The sequence below is a fragment of the Anguilla rostrata genome, chromosome 14 (genome assembly GCF_018555375.3).
Source record: "Anguilla rostrata isolate EN2019 chromosome 14, ASM1855537v3, whole genome shotgun sequence".
In the NCBI taxonomy this organism is placed as follows: domain Eukaryota; kingdom Metazoa; phylum Chordata; class Actinopteri; order Anguilliformes; family Anguillidae; genus Anguilla; species Anguilla rostrata.
This window is the reverse complement of record NC_057946.1, coordinates 32,732,362-32,752,339: the sequence shown is the minus strand read 5'-3', so window position 1 is coordinate 32,752,339 and position 19,978 is coordinate 32,732,362. Positions and strand designations below refer to the sequence as shown.

Below are 19,978 nucleotides of genomic sequence, written 5' to 3'. Positions count from 1 at the left end.
CGCTTCTGTAAACAGCTGACTCAGGGACCCACACGCTTCTCTAAACAGCTGACTCAGGGACCCACACGCTTCTGTAAACAGCTGACTCAGGGACCCACACGCTTCTGTAAACAGCTGACTCAGGGACCCACACGCTTCTGTAAACTGCTGACTCAGGGACCCACGGAACACGGCAGATTTGGCATGGGCACATTGTGCTGGCGCCATTACTCTCCAGAGATTTATCGTCTCTGACAACATGTATACATTTTCCACTTTACCACAGGGATGTGTTCAAACTGCGATGGTCTCACGGCTGTTTATGTCTAAAGGGTAATCCTTCACACATGCATTAAGAGGCAATGTAAAAAAAACTGGGGTACAGTTCTAGAAAATGAATTATGTGCATATATACTGATGCAGTTGCTGCCTGCTGAATATTAATATTAATTGCCACTTTTGATACAGACGCTCATGCTATCCTTGAAATATATTGTTCTGTCTGTAGCTTTTGTATTAAAAGAGTTCTTTCATGTAACTGGGCATCTGTAAAAGCTTTCTAATTTCAATAATTTGTGTTATTTTCATTGTTTTTTACTTGTCAAGGTGATCAGACTGTAATGAATGTCTTGGAAAATTATATGCTATGAAAATGTCAGATTTTGACAGGATTTGGGAAAATAACTAGAGATACTATTTAATGTAGTCTAATAATAACTTAAGCAAAGGTGATATATGCTCTTGTGATTAATCTCTCTCCTCCCCAGCAGAAAGTCACCTGTCATTACATAAAATTAAAAATTCTTGTGATTATTCAATGGAAGGAAATTAATTTTACAGGAACTGATCAAGAGACAAAACTATTTTGGACCTCCATGAAATCCCCAAGATGAACCAACAATAGAATAAAACATTCCAATACATTTTAAAAATTCCATTTGGAAAACCGACAATTCAGTCCAGATCACGGCAAAAAAGTTTAAAATTCCGCTTTTAACACCGATGCATTTTTCATCCCGTTAGAGACCGAAACGCATGGGACGCCTCCCGTTTGTTTGAGTTTTTTTTTTTTTTTTGGGGGGGGGGGGGGAGAACATGAATAATTCACAACACTGACCTCAGAGAGAGTGGCTTAAGCGGTCGCCATGTTCACAACGCCTCACTTTATGACTTGCGCCAGGTAGAACACCGGACAGTTAGGCGTGACCCTAGCTGGACTTGCCTAAAAAAAAAGAGGGGTGTCCGTCCCGTGAGCTTCCCGTGCCAGATCGCCCGCAGGACGCCCCTTACCGCGATCTCGCCGAGCGGACGGGCTCAATTATTCACAAGGCACTTATCAATAACACGCTTTCCGCTTTCTTCTGCCGGGTAATTGGCCACAGATGGGAACGGTAACAGAACGGAGAAAGCCTTCAGCCCCGGTGCTGAGAACCAGAGCGGTGTTCTTACAGGTCCCAGCCCACTCTCCTCGAGACCGTGAAAACATCAGTATCATGGGTTTTATTAATATGTATTCTAGTTATTACATTACATTACATTACAGGCATTTAGCAGACGCTCTTATCCAGAGCGACTTACACAACGTTTTTACATAGCATTTTACATTGTATCCATTTATACAGCTGGATATATACTGAAGCAACGCAGGTTAAGTACCTTGCTCAAGGGTACAACGGCAGTGTCCTTACCCGGGAATCGAACCTGCGACCTTTCGGTTACAAGCCGAGTTCCTTACCCACTGTGCTACACTCCGTCCTATTATAGTTGTAGTATGCATATATTCAATAATTCTCAATAAAACAACTTTATTCAGTCAACTTCCCAGCAATTAATTTGCCAGATGAGAAAAGACTGATCTCTGTCATGTGGATTTGCCAATGTTTATATGTGTTTCTACCTCAGACTGTGGGGAACTGAACCCTGGTGAAACCAGCAGTATTTAACAGTATTAAACTGCTACAAGTTGCTAATCTGTATTAGGAGCCTCTTCTGCTCAGTGACCCTGTGTAACCTCAGCACAGGGCACATTGATCCTGTGTAACCTCTGCACAGGGATATTGTGCTGTATTGCAGTGCAGTCTGTGGTGCTTTCAGATTGAAGGCTGGAGTGTCCAGAGTTACAGCAGACCCATATTAATAATAACAATAATAATGTTGCTTAGTTGTTTTATATCATTATTCCTATGACTACATTCATCCGGGTATCACAGTAAGGTTTTCTGTGTTCAAAAAAATCTAACAGGATTTATATAATCAAACAGGGACCAAGCCAAACGTTCAGAGTCGATTCTACACTGAACAGATTGTTGCGATCCTGCAGGTTCAGTTGGGATTCAGTCCAGTGACGGTGATGGGCAACTGTAAGCCCTCATCTGCGCCCACCCCCCCTCCCCTTCCCACCTCCACAGGGACAGGTGTCCTAACCCTCACACTCCGCTTGACCGTTGTGATCCTGCAGATTCAGTTGGGATTCAGAGTTGATATAACACTGAACAGATTGTTGTGATCCTGCAGATTCATTTGGGATTCAGAGTTGATATCACACTGAACAGATTGTCGTGATTCTGCAGGTTCAGTTGGGATTCAGAGTTGATATCACTATGAACAGATTGTTGTGATCCTGCAGGTTCAGTTGGGATTCAGTCCAGTGTCGGTGATGGGTAGCTGTAAGCCCTCATCTGCCCCCCCCCCATCTCCCCCCCCCCAGTCCCCCCCGTCCCCCTCTCCTTCACAGGGACGGGCATCCTAACACCTCACACTCCGCTTGACCGAACGCTTCTCCCTAGCACTAATCTCACAAACTGGGGACTTCCGCTCGGCTGAGACACCGCACCTGCACACGGCGAGTAATTCTGTTCGACTGCCAGCGGCGTTGGCGGTAATGGGGTTCTTATCGCGGGAAGCAATACTGGCCCGAAAGCTCGATTCAGATCTGAAAGGCAGCTCGGTTCATCTCGGTTGGATTTTTCACTTTAGCCAAGAATTTATAAAGAAAAAAAGGCCGTGCGACGCATTGTCTTAGCCACATCCATCCTTCCCCTTGGGTTCCAGCTTCAGAAACAACGCACTATTTCCAGACACGTTGAAATGAGCGTGTGCACTCCACTTAGTCATGCATAAGCCCCTCTTATTCAGAGTGAGCTACCTAAGTGGGTTCCTTCAGAAGCAGCAGTGACTGTATTACTCTCAACTGAGAGTAACTGTCAGAAGGAAAACTTACAGTACAGTAGAGTTAAACACCCCAGCAAGCACAAAAGGGACCATATTCTGCTACAGGCAGCGAAATGGGTTTGAAGCTTTATTGCAAAATAGAGTTCAGAAAAAAAGTATGTTCAGACTTATTCCAGTCAGAGTCAAATTAGGGAAGAGTCACAGCTTCTGGAATCATCATGCCAGTGGGGTTTTCAGTCTGCAGCAGACTCATTTTCTCTTTTTTTGCGGAGGGGAGGGGGAGGGGGAGGGGGGTATTACATAAGTGAGAATGTATTATGGCTTAATAGATGTGCATGGTCACTGAGGACTGCAATAAAACCCTGCAATCATTTCAGAACCATCCTAGGTTCCCTCTAAGAAATGGAATCCACACTAAAATCTGAATCCACCCCCAGGATGCTGATGCAAAGGACCAGCCCGCAGGGCAGGACAGAGCTCAAACCCCAGTAATGGAGGGGCGCAGTGTCCGCACTGTTACCGTGGTTTCCTTTCAATCACCAGCCACTTCTGTTCAGGTCTTCGGCCAATCAATGTCTTCAGTTACACTGAGGCATTCGGCAGACACTCGTTTCCAGAGCAACTTGAGAGACCTTAAAGTATTCCGCACAAAATCAGTTTTTAAACTGCCAGATATTAACAGAAGCAATTTAGGTTAGTAACTCACTAAGGGACGCAGAGGAGTGCCACACATGGGAATCGAACCTGCAGCCACTGCTTAAAAAGTTTCATAAATATCACACTACAGCGCTACTGCTAAATTATATAAAAGTTAAATAAGAAAAATTAAGCGCTTACAGTGCTGTTTTTGCATTGCTGTTTGTGTGAGGGCAGACAGCGGGGAATGGTGTGGTGGGGACCTGGGGACAGTTAGGATTGTTGCTGTGTGTGTGTGTGTGTGTGTGTGTGTGTGTGTGTGTGTGTGTGTGTGTGTGTGTGTATTTGTGTGTGTGTGTGTGCACGTGTGTGAGTGTGTGTGTGGGTGCACATGCATGTGTATGTATGCGTGTGTGTGTGTGTGCGCGTGTGTAGTGTATGTGTGGGGTGTGTGTGTGCAATGTGTGTGTGAGTGTGTGTGTGTGTGTGTGTGGGTGCGTGCGTGCATGTGCTAACTCACCAGGACAGCTCCCATCAAGCTGTCTGTAAAACCAAGACTCCAACTATCTCCACGGTGACATGACAGCCGGCAGGAGCCCGGGAGAGGAGGCAGCCAGGCTCCCTCAGGAGCACAGGGAAAGTGTTAAAAATGTATGTCCTGGGCTAGTCCTTCATAGACCTGACAATGTCAGTAAACCCAGCTCATGGAAAAGGCAAGAGAAGGTGATCCCTCCATTTTTAGCCATCCCATAATTCCATGCTCTACCAGTGGTGTACAACATTTACATTACATTCATGTATCCAGAGCCACTTCTATTATAAGAGAGCCTAAATGCATTCAGTTGATTAATACGAGCAATAAAGCCAGATATGCTAACGGCACTCCCAGGCCAGCCAGTAAATATGCAGCATCACTGAAGCACTAGTGCAGGTTTAACTGTGCTACACAAGAACCGAGGTGCAAATCATAGATTCACAAGGAAAGCAAGAGTGTGGGAGGAGACGCAGTGTGAAGATGAGGGCCTTCAGTCCGCATTAGACAGTGTCCACATTCTGCTGTGCTGAAAAACGTGTACTCAACCTTTCTCCTGTGTGCAGAGACAGATTGCACACCACACAGTGATGTGTATTTAGTGTACACGCATTTATTAAGCCTTGCCCAGCTATAATTGTCCCTTCAGGGATTAATAAAGTTTCCCGAATGGATTAGAACAAAATGTACCACGCTGTAGTAAACTCGGCATTAAATTAATTCAGTAAGAGAGCGTACGTTGTACTCGGATAGGAAATGTTTGCTCCTCATTAGACTTTCGGTTTCATCGCTGTTTTATACCCAAATCACAGCAACGGCAGCTGCCGCTAACACGACAACAAGCAACTACAGCCTTCAGTCACGAACCCACAGCTCAGTCAACAAGCTCATTTCCTCAATTCAGGCTAACGCAATTAAGCGTCTACAACAAACATGAGGTTCACCTTTGACAAGGAGCGAAGGAAAAAGCAAAAGCAAAAACAGCAATCAGTTACACGCGCCGTGATTTTCGACGAGCGCAGGAGAGAAAGGGCCCCCTTGCTGAGGGCCGAGCTCGCTCACGGCGTAGCAGAACGTGAAAGAGTAGAGCAGGAAGCTTAGCGTGTAGCCGAGCCTTATTTGATTATGCAAGCTTCCTGCTGCCGCTGCCGCTCCCGTAATTAAAAATTACTGCGTTGCCAGGAAAGGTAGAATGTGCCGGCGCTGTACAATCTCCTCTTCATCAATTAGATTAAGCCGCTATATAACTCTGATAAAGGCTGATGAGTTCTGATTATTCATCACTGCACTGCCGCCTGTCTGTGTTTATGACTGGCAACACACACACACACACGCATAGACCCGCATGCATGCATGCATGCAGTCAGGCACACACGCTCTCCCATACACACACACACGTGCGCATGCACACACACATGCATGTACCTGTCGGCGCATGCACACATACTCACATACACACACACGCAGACACACGCATGCATTCACACAAATGCAAGCATACATGCAGTCACTCTCTCTCTCATACATACACGTGTGCATGGGGTAAAGTGCATGGGTGTCACAGTACATATGCAAGAATGGCACATACATTCAACATTGTCCACAGTGTATGAAAATGTACCCAAGTTAATTTGACACTAAATATTAATGTGAAAGTAACAGTGTGTTTGTTTTGAGTTGTGGTGCTCGTCATATTTGGTTTCAAATAACTGTGAGCTCATTCAGAATGGTTCTCATATGACTGTGACTGCAGCACCACTTCCTCATCAGTAACTCACAAATGCAGTAAGTGAAGCTAGTGCTTTCAGTACAATGATTTTAGCACAATGTGTTCACATACACACACACACACACACACAAACACACGCACAGACAGACACACACACACACCTAATGGCTTCATCCATTATCTAATCCGCTTATTGCTGGTCAGGGTCGTGAGAGGGCTGGAACCTGTCCCAGAATGCATTGAGTAAGAGGCAGGAATACACACTGGATGGGCTGTCAGGCCATCACAGGGCACACACACACTATTTATTCATGTTTATGGGAAATTTAAACTCTCCAGTTAGCTTAACCTGCATATTTGGACTGTGGAAGAAAAACTAGAATACCTGGAGAACACCAACACAGACTCAAAGAGGATAAGCAACCTCCACACAGACAGGCCCCAGCTGGGACACGAACCCAGGCCTTTCTTGCTGTGAAGCAACAGTGCATCCATGTGCATGCATGCACGCACACACTCGTACACACACTCCGTCCCTCACACACACACGCGTGCACGTATGCACTCATACACACACTATCCACTGCGCCAGTGAGCCATCTCCTAATGGCTTCAGTACCGTGATTTCAGCACAATGTGCCTTCAATCACACACACCTAATGCCTTCAGACCCCTATTCATCATGATGAATATCAGAACAAGTGAAAGGTACGCTGGCGTCATCTTTATACTCTTTAAAATGAATGGACAAATTGAGTATGTTGTGCGCTACGAGTGGCACATTGGAAAAATACCATTTTAAAACGACTAATTTCCTGTGTAGACGTGGGAGGAGTTTAGACTGTACATACACCACCTCGCAAGTTAAAACTAAATTAGAGAAAGAAGCGTAACATGGCTGCCTGCCAAGGTGGCTACGTCCAGCCATTCAAAATAATGAATTGGAAACGACAGTTATGGAGGAGGAATACTGAACTCAAATAAGCCAGAGGAAACTCCACTGGAAACATGAAATAAAAAGTAATTACTCTCCACTTAAGATGTAACAGGCCGTGGACAATCATTTACAATATGAAATACAATACTGAGGACTGCTGGCTCGCATCAGGCCGAGGACAAATAATCATATGAAATACTTTAACCCTTTAGACACTATCAGTAAAATTCCTACAGATTACCAACAGTTTTAAAAGAAGCGTCTATTTTCACCGATATTTAGCACAGAACTGAACACATTTTTGGGTATGACGTTTGGTTTAAAAGCAGTGGCACAGGGATCATTAGTTGTGTTTTCAAACTTCACCTGCATCTGAAAGGCTGAAGAGTCTCAAATACGGGCCTGGTGTGCACCTGCAGGAGCTCAGGTGGATTGACACACGGGCCCACGATGCTCTATGTGAGGACAGATGGATATCCCAATATACTCTATGTGGGAAATGATGGATAACCACAATGCCCTATGTGAGGAGAGATGGATAACCCATAACGCTCTATGTGGGGAGAGATGGATTGTCCACAATGCTCTATGTGGGGAGAGATGGATAACCCATAATGCTCTATGTGGGGAGAGATGGATTGTCCACGATGCTCTATGTGAGGAGAGATGGATGGCCCATGATGCTCTATGTGGGGAGAGATGGATGGCCCACGATGCCCTATGTGGGAAGTGATGGATAACCCATGATTCTCTATGTGGGGAGAGATGGATAACCCACGATGCCCCATGTGGGGAGAGATGGATGTGTGAAGTCCCATTCATTTACATTTAGCAGGCACTCTTACTCTCAGAGTGCACGACACAGCATTACATGCAGTCCATTTATACAGCTAGATATTTTCACTGAAGCAACCTTACTAAAGTGTAAAACAGCAGCACCCCACCGTTTGAGGTACAAGCCCTGCTCGCCATCCACTATGCTACTGTATTCTACACTGCTGTCATGTACAGTTTTGCTGGGGAACCCCTAATAAACCGAAAAATGAGCTGAAAAGCTTCAGCCATTACTCAGATGATCCGGCACCACAAACACACAGGCTACCACACATGAGAGCACCTCCTAATCTATTATTATTATTATTATTATTATAACATTTCTCTTTCAGAAAGGCTTAAAACCATAATTTTTCATGCCTAAAAAAAAGAGCAAAAAACAAATTTTAAGACAAATACATGTTGCCATCAAAGTCTAAAGGACCTGTGTAAAATAAATTTGTAATGAAACTTGCTCTCAAACAAATGCATTCTCAGGGACATGCGGCACCCACATAATAGGGTCTTATTAAGGCCATACTTCAGCAATAGTATGACTGCAGAGAGTCATTTACAATAGGGAACAAAAATTTCTAATGAATAGTCATTCATCACGATATTTACAAAAATGCACGGTTTGGACAACTTAAACAAACGAGCTGTAATATTACAGGTGAACATTAATATAGAGCAATCCCATTTCTCATAAATAATAAACTTCAAACATAAATGAAAGGCTTTTTTATTAATAGCCAGTATGTGGCATTTTCTTTTTTGAAATCTCCCATTAATTCACTTGACGGCAAAGAACTGCACAGATGGCATTTAACCAAAATAAAGAATTTAAGACAGCAATGCCCAGAGCAAATTTACTGCACAAAGGCATTTCAGAGCCAGACGTCTCCTCTTTTAACAGTACAGAGCAAGGGTCCCATTTGGAGATCAATGCCAACATCAAAAATCACAGCTTGGTTCCAAGAACATACAGAATGCTGACACAGAGTCAGCGCTGTACACTGACAAGTGCTCAGAGAATTATCCCCTATATAACTGACCTGGAATGTAACTCATATATTTAATACAAATATTAAACATAAAATATAAAAATATTTAAAAATTAACCACTATCAGACATAAATGGTAAATGGTAAATGGACTGCATTTATATAGCGCTTTTATCCAAAGCGCTTCACAATTGATGCCTCTCATTCGCCAGAGCAGTTAGGGGTTAGGTGTCTTGCTCAAGGACACTTCAACATGCCCAGGGCGGGGTCGAAGACAGACACCCAGACAAATCTAATGGCTTTTCAAAATCTATACAGGCCAATCAGGAAAATATTTTTTCATACACACACACACACACACATATATATATATGGAAGCACTCTGGAGTCGGTGAGTTTTGAGGGCAGGTACGTGGGCGGAGCCAGCAAGCTTTGGAGAGGATGTGGGCGGAGCCAATGAGCTTTAGAGAGGACATGGGCGGAGCCAGTGAGCTTTGAAGAGAACAGGGACGTGGGTGGAGCCAGCAAGCTTTGAAGAGGACAGGAATGTGGGCGGAGTCAGCAAGCTTTGGAGAAGACATGAAAGCAAGCTTTGGAGAGGACAGTTACGGGCGTGCACTAAATTATAATGAAGTGTCAGAGAGCCCTCTGAGGAACAGTGTTTCATTGGGCTTTCCAAGCATGCAATGCTTCGGCCTTGTTTTTCAGATTTATCTTCAGCCCTTCACATAATTACTTATATCCTCTGTGGCCAGTGTTTATTCATAGTCCACAGTAGGAGAACAGAGAAATGGCTGCTCCATTTATTTAACATTTTAATCCCTTTACCTTTACAGTCACCTCATCTTTGCAATTACATTCAATCACATTGTCAATTTAGAAAATTTCCAGCCAACTAGTTTGTCCTAAAACTTCATCGTTATACACCGGGATGGCCAGAAAAATTCCCAGCATGCTATGAGATCAGCTTGCTTTTCATTTCAATTTTAGAGCAAGTTGCAGATGCAAAATTGACAGTCAGATTCTGAGTAACCTGCCGTCACAGTGGCAGGAAAATTTGAACGTTCAACGCTTGTCACAACAGCAAGCCTTACCACACACCGAAGCAATGAACTTTTCTCTACACATCAGGATTCTAAGCCTTCAGTACTTTCTGTTCGCTTGTTTGCTGTATTCGGTGTTGTTTATCAGATGCGTTCTTCTCTGCCAGGGAATGAATTTGACTGTTTTCCCCCCGTGGGGTTTTCAAATTTTTAGATGCCTTCAGGGAAATACATTTTTTTCCCCCAGTGTGTTGTGTGAATTCCATTGTAGCAATGCGCAGTAGCTGTAAAAAAAAATTTTTAAAACCCAGCATGTGACTTGTGGAGTCAGCCAGTTTAGTGCAGAAGTTGCACTCCTTACCACACAGCTACCCGGAGTCTCACTGCTTGAAGATTTTAGCCTACTGGTGCCCTTATCAAAAATAATACATAACCTTTTAATATTTTCAATGCTGTTCTTAGATACATATATTTACATCCATAGTTTGAGACCACACAGCATGTTAGGCCAAGACTGAAGCCTGGTTCTGATTGGACTGGAGATTATTTTTTCTTTATTCACCAACAAACAGTTCGGGGGGGTTGTTTTACAAAGGAGGATTACTGAGTTAGCTAGATAACTGCGCTGAGTAAAACCAGAGGAACAGCTCTTTTTATTACAGTCCATGTTCCAGATTTGGGACTGTTTCCGGGTTTTACTCAGTGCAGTTATACAGAAAACTCAGCAATCCTACTTTGTGAAACAGGGCTCAGAGGCCATCAAAATGAACAGGCTATAGTGTGCACTGATAAGGTAAATAAACCTAAAGCCTTCAATTAAAGAAATAAATACCTTAACTTAAAGAGAGTAAAGAACAAATGCTGATTGAATTCAGGCAACAAGAATGACATGCAGTACCTCACAGCCAACCACTGGAGGCCATTAGAGAAGACTGAGGAGTGGGGCGGGGCCACAGCCTTGAATCGCCACGACAACGACAACTTGCAAATGACAATATATGCAGCGTATAACTTATAAGTATAAGTTCTAGGAAATTGGCTCGGTTGAACGCTCTCAAATTGTGCCATTGCCATCGTCATTCTGCTGTAAGCAAGTTTTGTTCAGTGCAGCTTTTTTCTGCAAACACTGCTCTGGTACTTACAGAGTTTCTAATGTGATGTGAAGAAGTGAGTTTAGGGAGGTAAGATAATGTGAAGCCACACGAACCACAATATGTATAGTAAAAAATGTACCACATAAAATAACACTCAATCACAGTAGAATAAGAATAAATTTAATTGTTCAATCCATTGCAGAGAGAGAGGTATAAAAACCAGGTTCAGAAAGTAAAAGTCCTGTGAATAAAGTGAAAAAGTTCACGGGTTGAAGAAACACATGACTTATACTTTCTGACACCTGGACTTTCCAGCTCCGGTGTCAGACAGTACTGAACTTGACAGACCAAAACTGAAAAAGGCTGCTGAGTTTTTCCCCCGGTAACAAGAGAGCTTCCACCGAACACTCAGCCCCGTGCCTCTGCATTAATATTCATTACGGTTCCAGAAAACACCTCGAGGTCCGGAAAGGATCCATCGGTTCCGTCTAACCGCAATGCGTACTGAGATCACTGAGGCACAATACGCATTGTGTATTTGCGTAGTAAAAAAATAATATAAGTTCATATTTATCCAAAGGCAGAGTGCCAGGAAAGTGTCATTCAGGGTGCAGGTGTATATCTTGTAGATGACAGCGGGTGACATTATTAGTGCCATAGTGTACTCATGGGACATTTAAACAACAGAAACCCACAGAGCCTTGGCTGACTGAGGCCCACGTTCATTTAGGCGCCTATTTAAACCCACAGCTAAGCACTTTAAGGACAAAGTGCATTGGCGGTTTGTTTGAATAGAGCCCTTAGAGCCCTGAGATATGGCAGGGGAAAAAAAAAAGAAAAAGAGCACTCACACTTTCTCTCCGGCCCTCCTCGGAGCAGCTGTTTCTTTTCATCTGGTGATCCACTGCGTTCCGCTCGTCCTCCATAACTGTCAGGACCCTGATGGGGGTGGGGGGGTGGGGGGACAAACAAAAAAAAATGAAGACGAGAAAGCAGCTTGACTGGAGAACGCGTCGCTTCACAGACGCGGTAATTATTCCCCTGAGACTTAGAAAAACAGCCCTAAAAAACCACAACATGTTTGTAATACGAATTCTCTGCAGGGGGAAATAAAACTGTTCCACTTAACAACAAACCATTAGAGCCTCAAAACAAGCTCACCACATTACGAACACCACCACAGTACTCACGAACGCATCAGTTATGCAGCTCACAGTTTACACTCTGCACACACACAGCATATATGACTTTATTATTTTTTTAAAAAAACATAGGAATTTTTAAACAATACACACAAACGACACGTTTATTCAGAATGGAGAACACAGAAGAAGAGTCACTGTTTTGGCTGACAGCTGAAGAACGTGTCTGTGGAAGTGAAGCCCCTTGTGGTTCGGGCGTGTAAAGAGCCATCTCAGTCAGTGCCGTAGTGCTGCCACAGGCGCTGGAGGTGCAAATGGCTGCCATGTTAAAAAGCTTTGATGGGACCAGGGATTAGAGGGGTCAAACGCCAGGGATGCGCAAATGCTGTACGTTCCTTGTGTTTCTGGGAGATCTGTTTCTCCTTGAAGGTCGGTCTATTAGCTAAAAAAAATAATCAAATCTTCTGTAACCACACCCTGTGAGTGGATCAGAAGAGTGGGAAGGTTCCGTTGGGAACTGCTGGAACAGAATGCATGGACATGTTTAAAAACCCCACGTGTGTTCAGTCATACGCAACAGGGATCCCCATTAGTGATGGAACTGTGGAGCCACAGATCCACAGAAGAACCAAAGGAAAACTACAAAAATAATTCCTCCATGTAAAGTCTGTAGATGTGGCAGAAATAAAGATTAGATATCTAGCTGTTGTGTAATTTTTCATGAAAACCTAGCTACCATGCTGGTGTACTTTCTGTTACACTGTACTTGACCCAACACCCGGCTCGCTAAGACAGCGCTGACGTGGTTTTAAATGTTCTGCAAGACACACTTTGAGATTGCTGTTATAATATTCTGATCTGTACCAAGGATGGGAAAAAAATGTCAGCATCCCATCCTGCGTCTGCCCATCTGTACCGCTAACGCTCGGAGGCAGATCGCCAAGTCGCACAGACATCTCCAGCAGCCAGGCTGAGTCGCCCCACTCCAGTTGTTTGGGGACTGGCTCCAGATCACCCAGGCCGCCCCCCCCCTCACCCCCCCGAAACTCCCCATCCCCATTCCTCCTCATTGCCCATAGACTGTAGAAAAAACTATGGACAAAGTGATGGTGATGTCACCAATTAATATTCCATGGGCTTGTGAAAAGCATTTGGAAACCGCAGAAGTGCAGTTTTCATCCAGGCATGTTGCACAAATAGGAGCCAGAGAAGTTCTGGAGCCAGAGAAGTTGGGGTTTTATATGGTCACGAAGTCCCGGCCGGGTCCGGGTCGTCCACTAAGCCTGTGAGATATAGTGACGCTAAAACCGGTTCGCCCACAAAACATTCAAATATTGTCCAAATCACACAACAACTTAACAAATCGGCACACAGGGAGACATTCAGACAAAGATAAATACACCTATTGCGACAACATGGTCTTGAGGGGAAAAAATGACTGACTTTGCATTTTGACCTTATTTGGTACCATTGACTTGCATTGAAACGGGTGGCTGAAACACCTGTGCTGGAGCCAACCGCAATGGCACTACCAAGTAACATCTCTCAACAAGACCAGGAAGTGAGCTTTAGAAACAGAGCCCGTTTTTGGCCGCTTGTCATTGCCCGTTTATCCGGAACGAGGATTATGGGAATGATTTGAGTGCCGGCCAGCAGAACCTAGAGGAAGTCCATTCATCATCATGTTAAACAAGAGCACAGCCCACCAGCCCGGCAATGTATTGTAAATGTGATAAATATCTTTCGGAGCAGCCTAATAAATTACGCTATAGAAAAGCGGAAATCATTTGCATATATTATTTTCTCATATATTACGTGTGCAATATTGTTTTTAATTTCAGTATATTCCATTACCATAAGGGAGACCAGATGTTGTCTGCCATCGTCTGTTTGTGACAGAAAAAGTAAATGTTGATGCCAAGCCCATTTTTCACAAAAGTTTTGAGAAGGTATTCCATCAGATACTATGGATGAAAGGCCTGTCTGAAATCCATCTTGCTTCTGAACTGCCTGTAGGTTTTTTTAACTCAGCTGCCAAACAAGCGCAAAGAAAAATAATAATAACAGTCTTTAACTCAGATCAGCACTTCTGATTTGTTTACACAACAAACTATCCAAAGCCTTTTGCCCTCTGATACATAGCCCCAATTCACCCCCCTTACATTCTGCCAAGACGATTTATTTAAATATCTATCAAATTTAGTCTTTCGTTTTTGATTTGCATGCATTTCAAAGATCTCATTTGTGATATGACATCCCTCTTCCCTGGGAGAGTGGAAAACAAAACAGTCAATTCCATTTAGCCCAGAAAGATAAAGAATGCACAATTAGAACCAAGAACAATGGCAAAAAACGCCTAAAGGACAAACTGCTGCTTAAAATACTGTGTGTGTGTCTGTGTGTGTGTGTGAGAGTGTGTGTATGTTTGCGTGCACGTCTGTGTGTGCACATGTATGTGCATGCATGCATTTGTATGTGTGTGTGTGTGCTTGTGTGTGTGTACATGCATGCTGAGTGTGTGTGTGTGTGTGCGTGTGTGTGTAATTGAGCATAGCATTACCCAAAGACAGAGGATAACATCAGTACTGTGAGTGTGTGTGTGTGTGTGTGTGTGTGTGTGTACATGTGTGTGTGTGTAATCGAGCATAGTATTACCCACAGACAGAGGATAACAGCAGTACTGTATGAACAGAAAATACCAATTTGGGACAAAATGAAAAAATTAGATGGGTAAGATGATTGAGAAGATTGAATTTTCATGATCCCCATAACTGGGCACAGCTAGAATGAGCTGTCATTCTTTGGCTTGTTTGAACCAATGAAATGTTGCTCTTAACAACAATCGCAGTGATTAGATCAGATCATGATTCCTCATTCTCCCATTAGTAGGATAAGGACACTGAAAGATATTTAACTGGGAGCCCATTTTTAATGAGTGTGAGGGAGAAATCTTCCTGTAGGGTTATTTCAAGGGTCCTTGTCTTCCAGTTAAACTGCAGCACCAGCCCTTATCAAGCGCCTATTTAAATATTTACACACATCACTTTGAAAAGGTAGAGGACACTAAAAAGACTGGGCGTTGTTCCTTCGTGTTACTTGACTGCCATAGCATTCGTATTCACTGCTTCTACTTGCACTTGGAGTTTCAGGTGAGTCAGTACTCAGTGTTTCATCCTTCTCTCTTGAACGTTTCTTGCAGCGAGGACTGCCGAATCTAAGCCGAGAGCCTCTTCTATCCAGAGACACTGCCTGGGAGGCCCAGCCTTTTTTGGGGCCTGTGCCTCTCTCCCACCCAGTGCCTCAGAGCAACTCAGCCCACCTCAGCCTCCTGAGTGAGAAAGAGCTTCAGAATAATGAGGCAGGTGGGTTAAACCATAGAACGAGACCTCATCCTCCCTGCCCTGGAGAGAATCTGCTCCACACTGAGGCAAACTACCATAGAACGAGACCTCACCCTCTCTGCCCTGGAGAGAATCTGCTCCACACTGAGGCAAACTACCATAGAACGAGACCTCACCCTCTCTGCCCTGGAGAGAATCTGCTCCACACTGAGGCAAACTACCATAGAACGAGACCTCATCCTCCCTGCCCTGGAGAGAATCTTCTCCACACTGAGGCAAACTACCATAGAACGAGACCTCACCCTCCCTGCCCTGGAGAGAATCTGCTCCACACTGAGGCAAACTACCATAGAACGAGACCTCATCCTCCCTGCCCTGGAGAAATCTGCTCCACACTGAGGCAAATTACCATAGAACCAGACCTCACCCTTCCTGCCCTGGAGAGAATCTGCTCCACACTGAGGCAAACTACCATAGAACGAGACCTCACCCTCCCTGCCCTGGAGAGAATCTGCTCCACACTGAGGCAAACTACCATAGAACGAGACCTCACCCTCCCTGCCCTGGAGAGAATCTGCTCCACACTGAGGCAAACTACCATAGAACCAGACCACACACTCCCTGCAATGCTGAGAATATATATCCACTCTCCGGCAAATTAAGTTCCTGTGTGAACTTCCTGCATGGATAATTTGCAGGGAACAAGTCTAAGTTTCCTTGTGAGGGAAATTTGGCTGTGACTTACTGACGCAAGCCATCTGCTACAGGTCTGGAACAGGCAGCCCTGCAATGCACCTGACTGACCAGAGAGGGCGCTCTTGTGCCAGGAGAAGGGGGTAATTTGCCTCTTGGCAGTTCAGCCCCTCTCTGCTCACCGCGGCACTCACCACTGCCACAGTCAGGATTAGGATGGGGAGAGGAGGGGTGTGTCACTGCCCCCAAGGTTAGTCTTTCAGCAGGACGTTCACCTGAACATCCCGTGCGCAGCATTCTGTACAGTGCTGCTATGGCTACACCTGAGCTACCGTAAACGTAACAAAGCCGACATCAGGTTCGAAACAAAAGAAAAAAAGGTTTTATACACAGAAGCTTCGGGGGAGCATACAAGCAGTCAGCAGCTCGACGGGTGAGCACAAAACAAAGAGAGAGAGGGAGAACCGGAACTTCTCCAGTTCTCCTGAGGAAGTCTTTACCTGGGCCTCCGCCAGGTGTGCGGGATTCTGAAATGAATATGACACTCGTGCAGAGCAGCGGCACAACGCTCAGAGCAGCGGGACCCAACACACGCTGAGGAAACCGCGCGGGGGGTAAAACGCCTCTCGAAAAACATTTTCAGATGCAGGGAGGTTGAAACGGTGTGTGGCAGAAACCTAAGTCAGCGTCCCAGGGAGGGTTTCCCTGGCGACATCTCGGATGCTGAAACCCTGAGACCCTGAAACTGTCGCCTCCTGCTGCCCAGCGCTGCGCCCGAGAGGAAGGGCAATGATGACAGCGCGTCTCCGTGGCGACCCCACAAGCCCACCGAGGGTGCCCCCCCGAAACCCCCCAACCCCACCCCTCCCCCTCCGTCCCCCGGCTACAGGTCCGCCCTCGCTGACGCCCCCGCCCACTAACGCCCCCCGTCCCACGCTGGCACGGCGACGGGCATGGCGCCATCTGGCAGGAGCTCCTCCCTGCCACCCGCCAACCACAACATCAGAGATCAGAGCGTTCGGCTTCCCCCCCGACCCCCCCTCTGAAGAACAGAGACAAACGGCTCCTCTGACCTGGACCGCAGGGGAGGGAGGGAGGGAGAGAGAGAGAGAGAGAGAGAGAGAGAGAGCACCTTGATTTCCCCGCGAAATTCCGCGAATAACCGGCTCAGCCCCTCGTCTGCACCTCGTTAGTGATTTCGCCTCGTCAGAACAAAGGTGACCTAATTACATCTCATTGCGTCTGCGTTTCGGCGAGGTCGCCCGGTGACCGTTGACCTATACGGACGGGCTTGCCGTTCTCGAAAAAAATGAAGCGTCCAAAATGCCAGCAGTGGAGTAATCTATTCAGTCCTCAAGCGCGATGATGCGCTGCCACGCCTGGCATCTGCGGCAACCTCAGTTCCTTTAATATCCATCAGGGTATTCATTCCAAATGCTGGACAGGAGGACTGAACACAATACCTGCCGGCGATTCAGTGCGAGGGGGGAAATAATGGATTTTCCAGACTAATAGGAAGCCATTATGGGTTTTAACAAGAGGTGAATCATTTGAATGGGTCTAGGTGCCCGGGACAGATGAGACGCATTCGAATAGATTGCGTTTGCTTACTTTAGCTATCGGGCTTTTCTCTCCGCATAAGGACGAGACGGACATGCGCTGAGAGAACATTCTAGCGCAGAAAGACTCCGGTCGATTATTTCTGGGCCAGACGAAGGCATGGATGTATGAAGTGTACCACAGTCTGAATGTTATTAAAGAACAACTCATTTCCCCCTGCATTACATTAACCTGATTGTGATTCTATTCCTGTGAATTTCCTGGCGGGGGGGGGGGGGAAGCACTGCTTGAGAGGCTGCCATATTTCACAGCTGATTGGCTGTGTCCGAGCAACGGCAAGCAGTTGATTGACAGGGAGGAGGGGCTTACCTTTTTAATGCAATGTACTTAAGTAATATAAAGACAAGTCTCAGGAAAGATGTGCAGTTTTGGCCAAACACTAATGCCTGCTTTAAACTGGTCTGAATAGCCCTGTTACTATCAGAAAAAGGATCTTAGGGTTCACAGTTTTTTGACTGAATCGTGAAGTCATTTTCTTAATTATATTTTTATGGCTGTACCCAACGTTTTTTAGTCGAATCGGACTTGGCTGTTCAATACAATGATTCCATTAGCCTACTTCTTTATTTCACTTTAAATATAGAAACTCATATAAGCCATAGGCTAAATATAAACAAATGTGTAAAATAATACATTTTATTAATTTAAGATTTTAATTATTTTGGATGAAAATAAATGCACATGTTTGTAAACAGTTTAAATAAATTCACAGAATTGACTGCTTTGAAATAATAACTGACATCTCGCCTTCAAAAGGGCAGTAGGCTACTTCAGTATTTCCCTTTGAACATAAAAAATAATAAATAAGCTAAATCTAATCAAGTATAAACAAATAAATAATCAAATGAAACACGAGTTACGATTTAAATTCTTTGGATGAAAAATGAAAAAGCAAACGTTTGTCTACAGTCTTTTCCTGCACAACAATAAATAATAGGCCTATAAAACAAATGATTACCCTATATGAACCACAGGGTAGAGGACTAGTCTTGCTCCTTTCCCCAAGTTAGCAAGTGTTCGTATTCAGGCTAGACATGTTGCGGGAGAGGAACACGTGATCAACGCGAACACTGGCTGACTGACCGTGTTGGTCACAAAGCTACACCCTGAGGCGACCAGAGGAAGATGGGTTCCTCCCTTGAGCCTGGTTCCTTCTGAGATTTCTTCCCGTCTGCTACAGGAAGTCTTTCCCTGCCACTGTTTCTTTAGGCTTGCTCCTGTGGGGGTTTAGGCCAAGGTTGTCTATGCAGTGTATTGTGACAATTGTTTGTGAAATGCGCTATATAAATAATTTTTTTGATCTGATTTTGATTTGAACGCAAGTTTCTCCACATTACTTGGAAGAAGTGAACCTCTTCACGTTTCAGAATCTCCTGCCAGTTTACCGCACCAACTCAAGCTGTCACGTGGAACTGTTCCAGCGAGCTTCACCCATTGTCTTGCATGAATATCAAAAATAGAAAAACCATCTTTCTGCATTTTTTTGTAAGATTCTAGTAAAAAAAAAGAAAAAAAAAAGACTGCTCAACTCAAAGAATCTCAGTCGAATGGGGGGGGGGGGTCGCTGACAGATGACACGTCTGCATTGAATGCATTTCAAGCATTAAGTCAATCAACAAGCACTTCCAACCGCATTTAGCCAGGATGTCCAAGCCCGGCAAAGCGCCCACTGCATTTTAGAGCCGGTGACTCATGAGTCTTTAAATGCGTCAGAAAGCAACTCCACAGTCTCTGAACAACTGTCAAAAGAATAATTGCCCGACAGCGTGTTTTGATGGCGGAAAATTGCAGAATAAAATCTCACAGCTTCACCCGCTAGCCCACACAGCAGCTGATTAAGACTGCAGACATAAAAAGAATGGCCAGACACAAAAATGGCGAACTCTTTTGGGGAGCAGAACATAGGCTACTGGCAGTTGTTTCACATTGTGGCTAATTGCAGGAGGCTAATGCTCCATTTTACCCTTGAGCAGTTTTATAACCCCATAAACCAAAGTGTAAACAAGAGTATACACTGCGCGTGTAAACTGGCCACTGCGCACAACAGACAGAGCAAGGTCCGATATTCAATACAGCGATAGGAAAGTCAAAACCCATGATCAGTAACGGTGCTCCACGCAAACCAAACAGGCGCTTTTTTAAAATAGATATGACATTCCGTGTCATATGCTTGTTCCAGAGGCCAGCACAAGAAATGAACCTAAACTAGAAACGTTATGGTACAATGCATCAGATTATTTTTTT

At 44.8% G+C, this 19,978-nt stretch overlaps 1 protein-coding gene across 1 annotated transcript in view; it reads right to left on the bottom strand.

Moving 5' to 3' along the window:
• The window catches only part of LOC135239196 (3',5'-cyclic-AMP phosphodiesterase 4D-like), a 308,165-nt gene that overhangs the window by 236,356 nt on the left and 51,831 nt on the right, over positions 1-19,978 (bottom strand). Inside the window, exon 2 of the mRNA XM_064307709.1 lies at positions 11,790-11,877. Within this exon, the coding sequence (XP_064163779.1) occupies positions 11,790-11,864 (75 nt within the window). The 5' untranslated portion in view covers positions 11,865-11,877. The remainder of the gene's footprint in view (positions 1-11,789; positions 11,878-19,978) is intronic.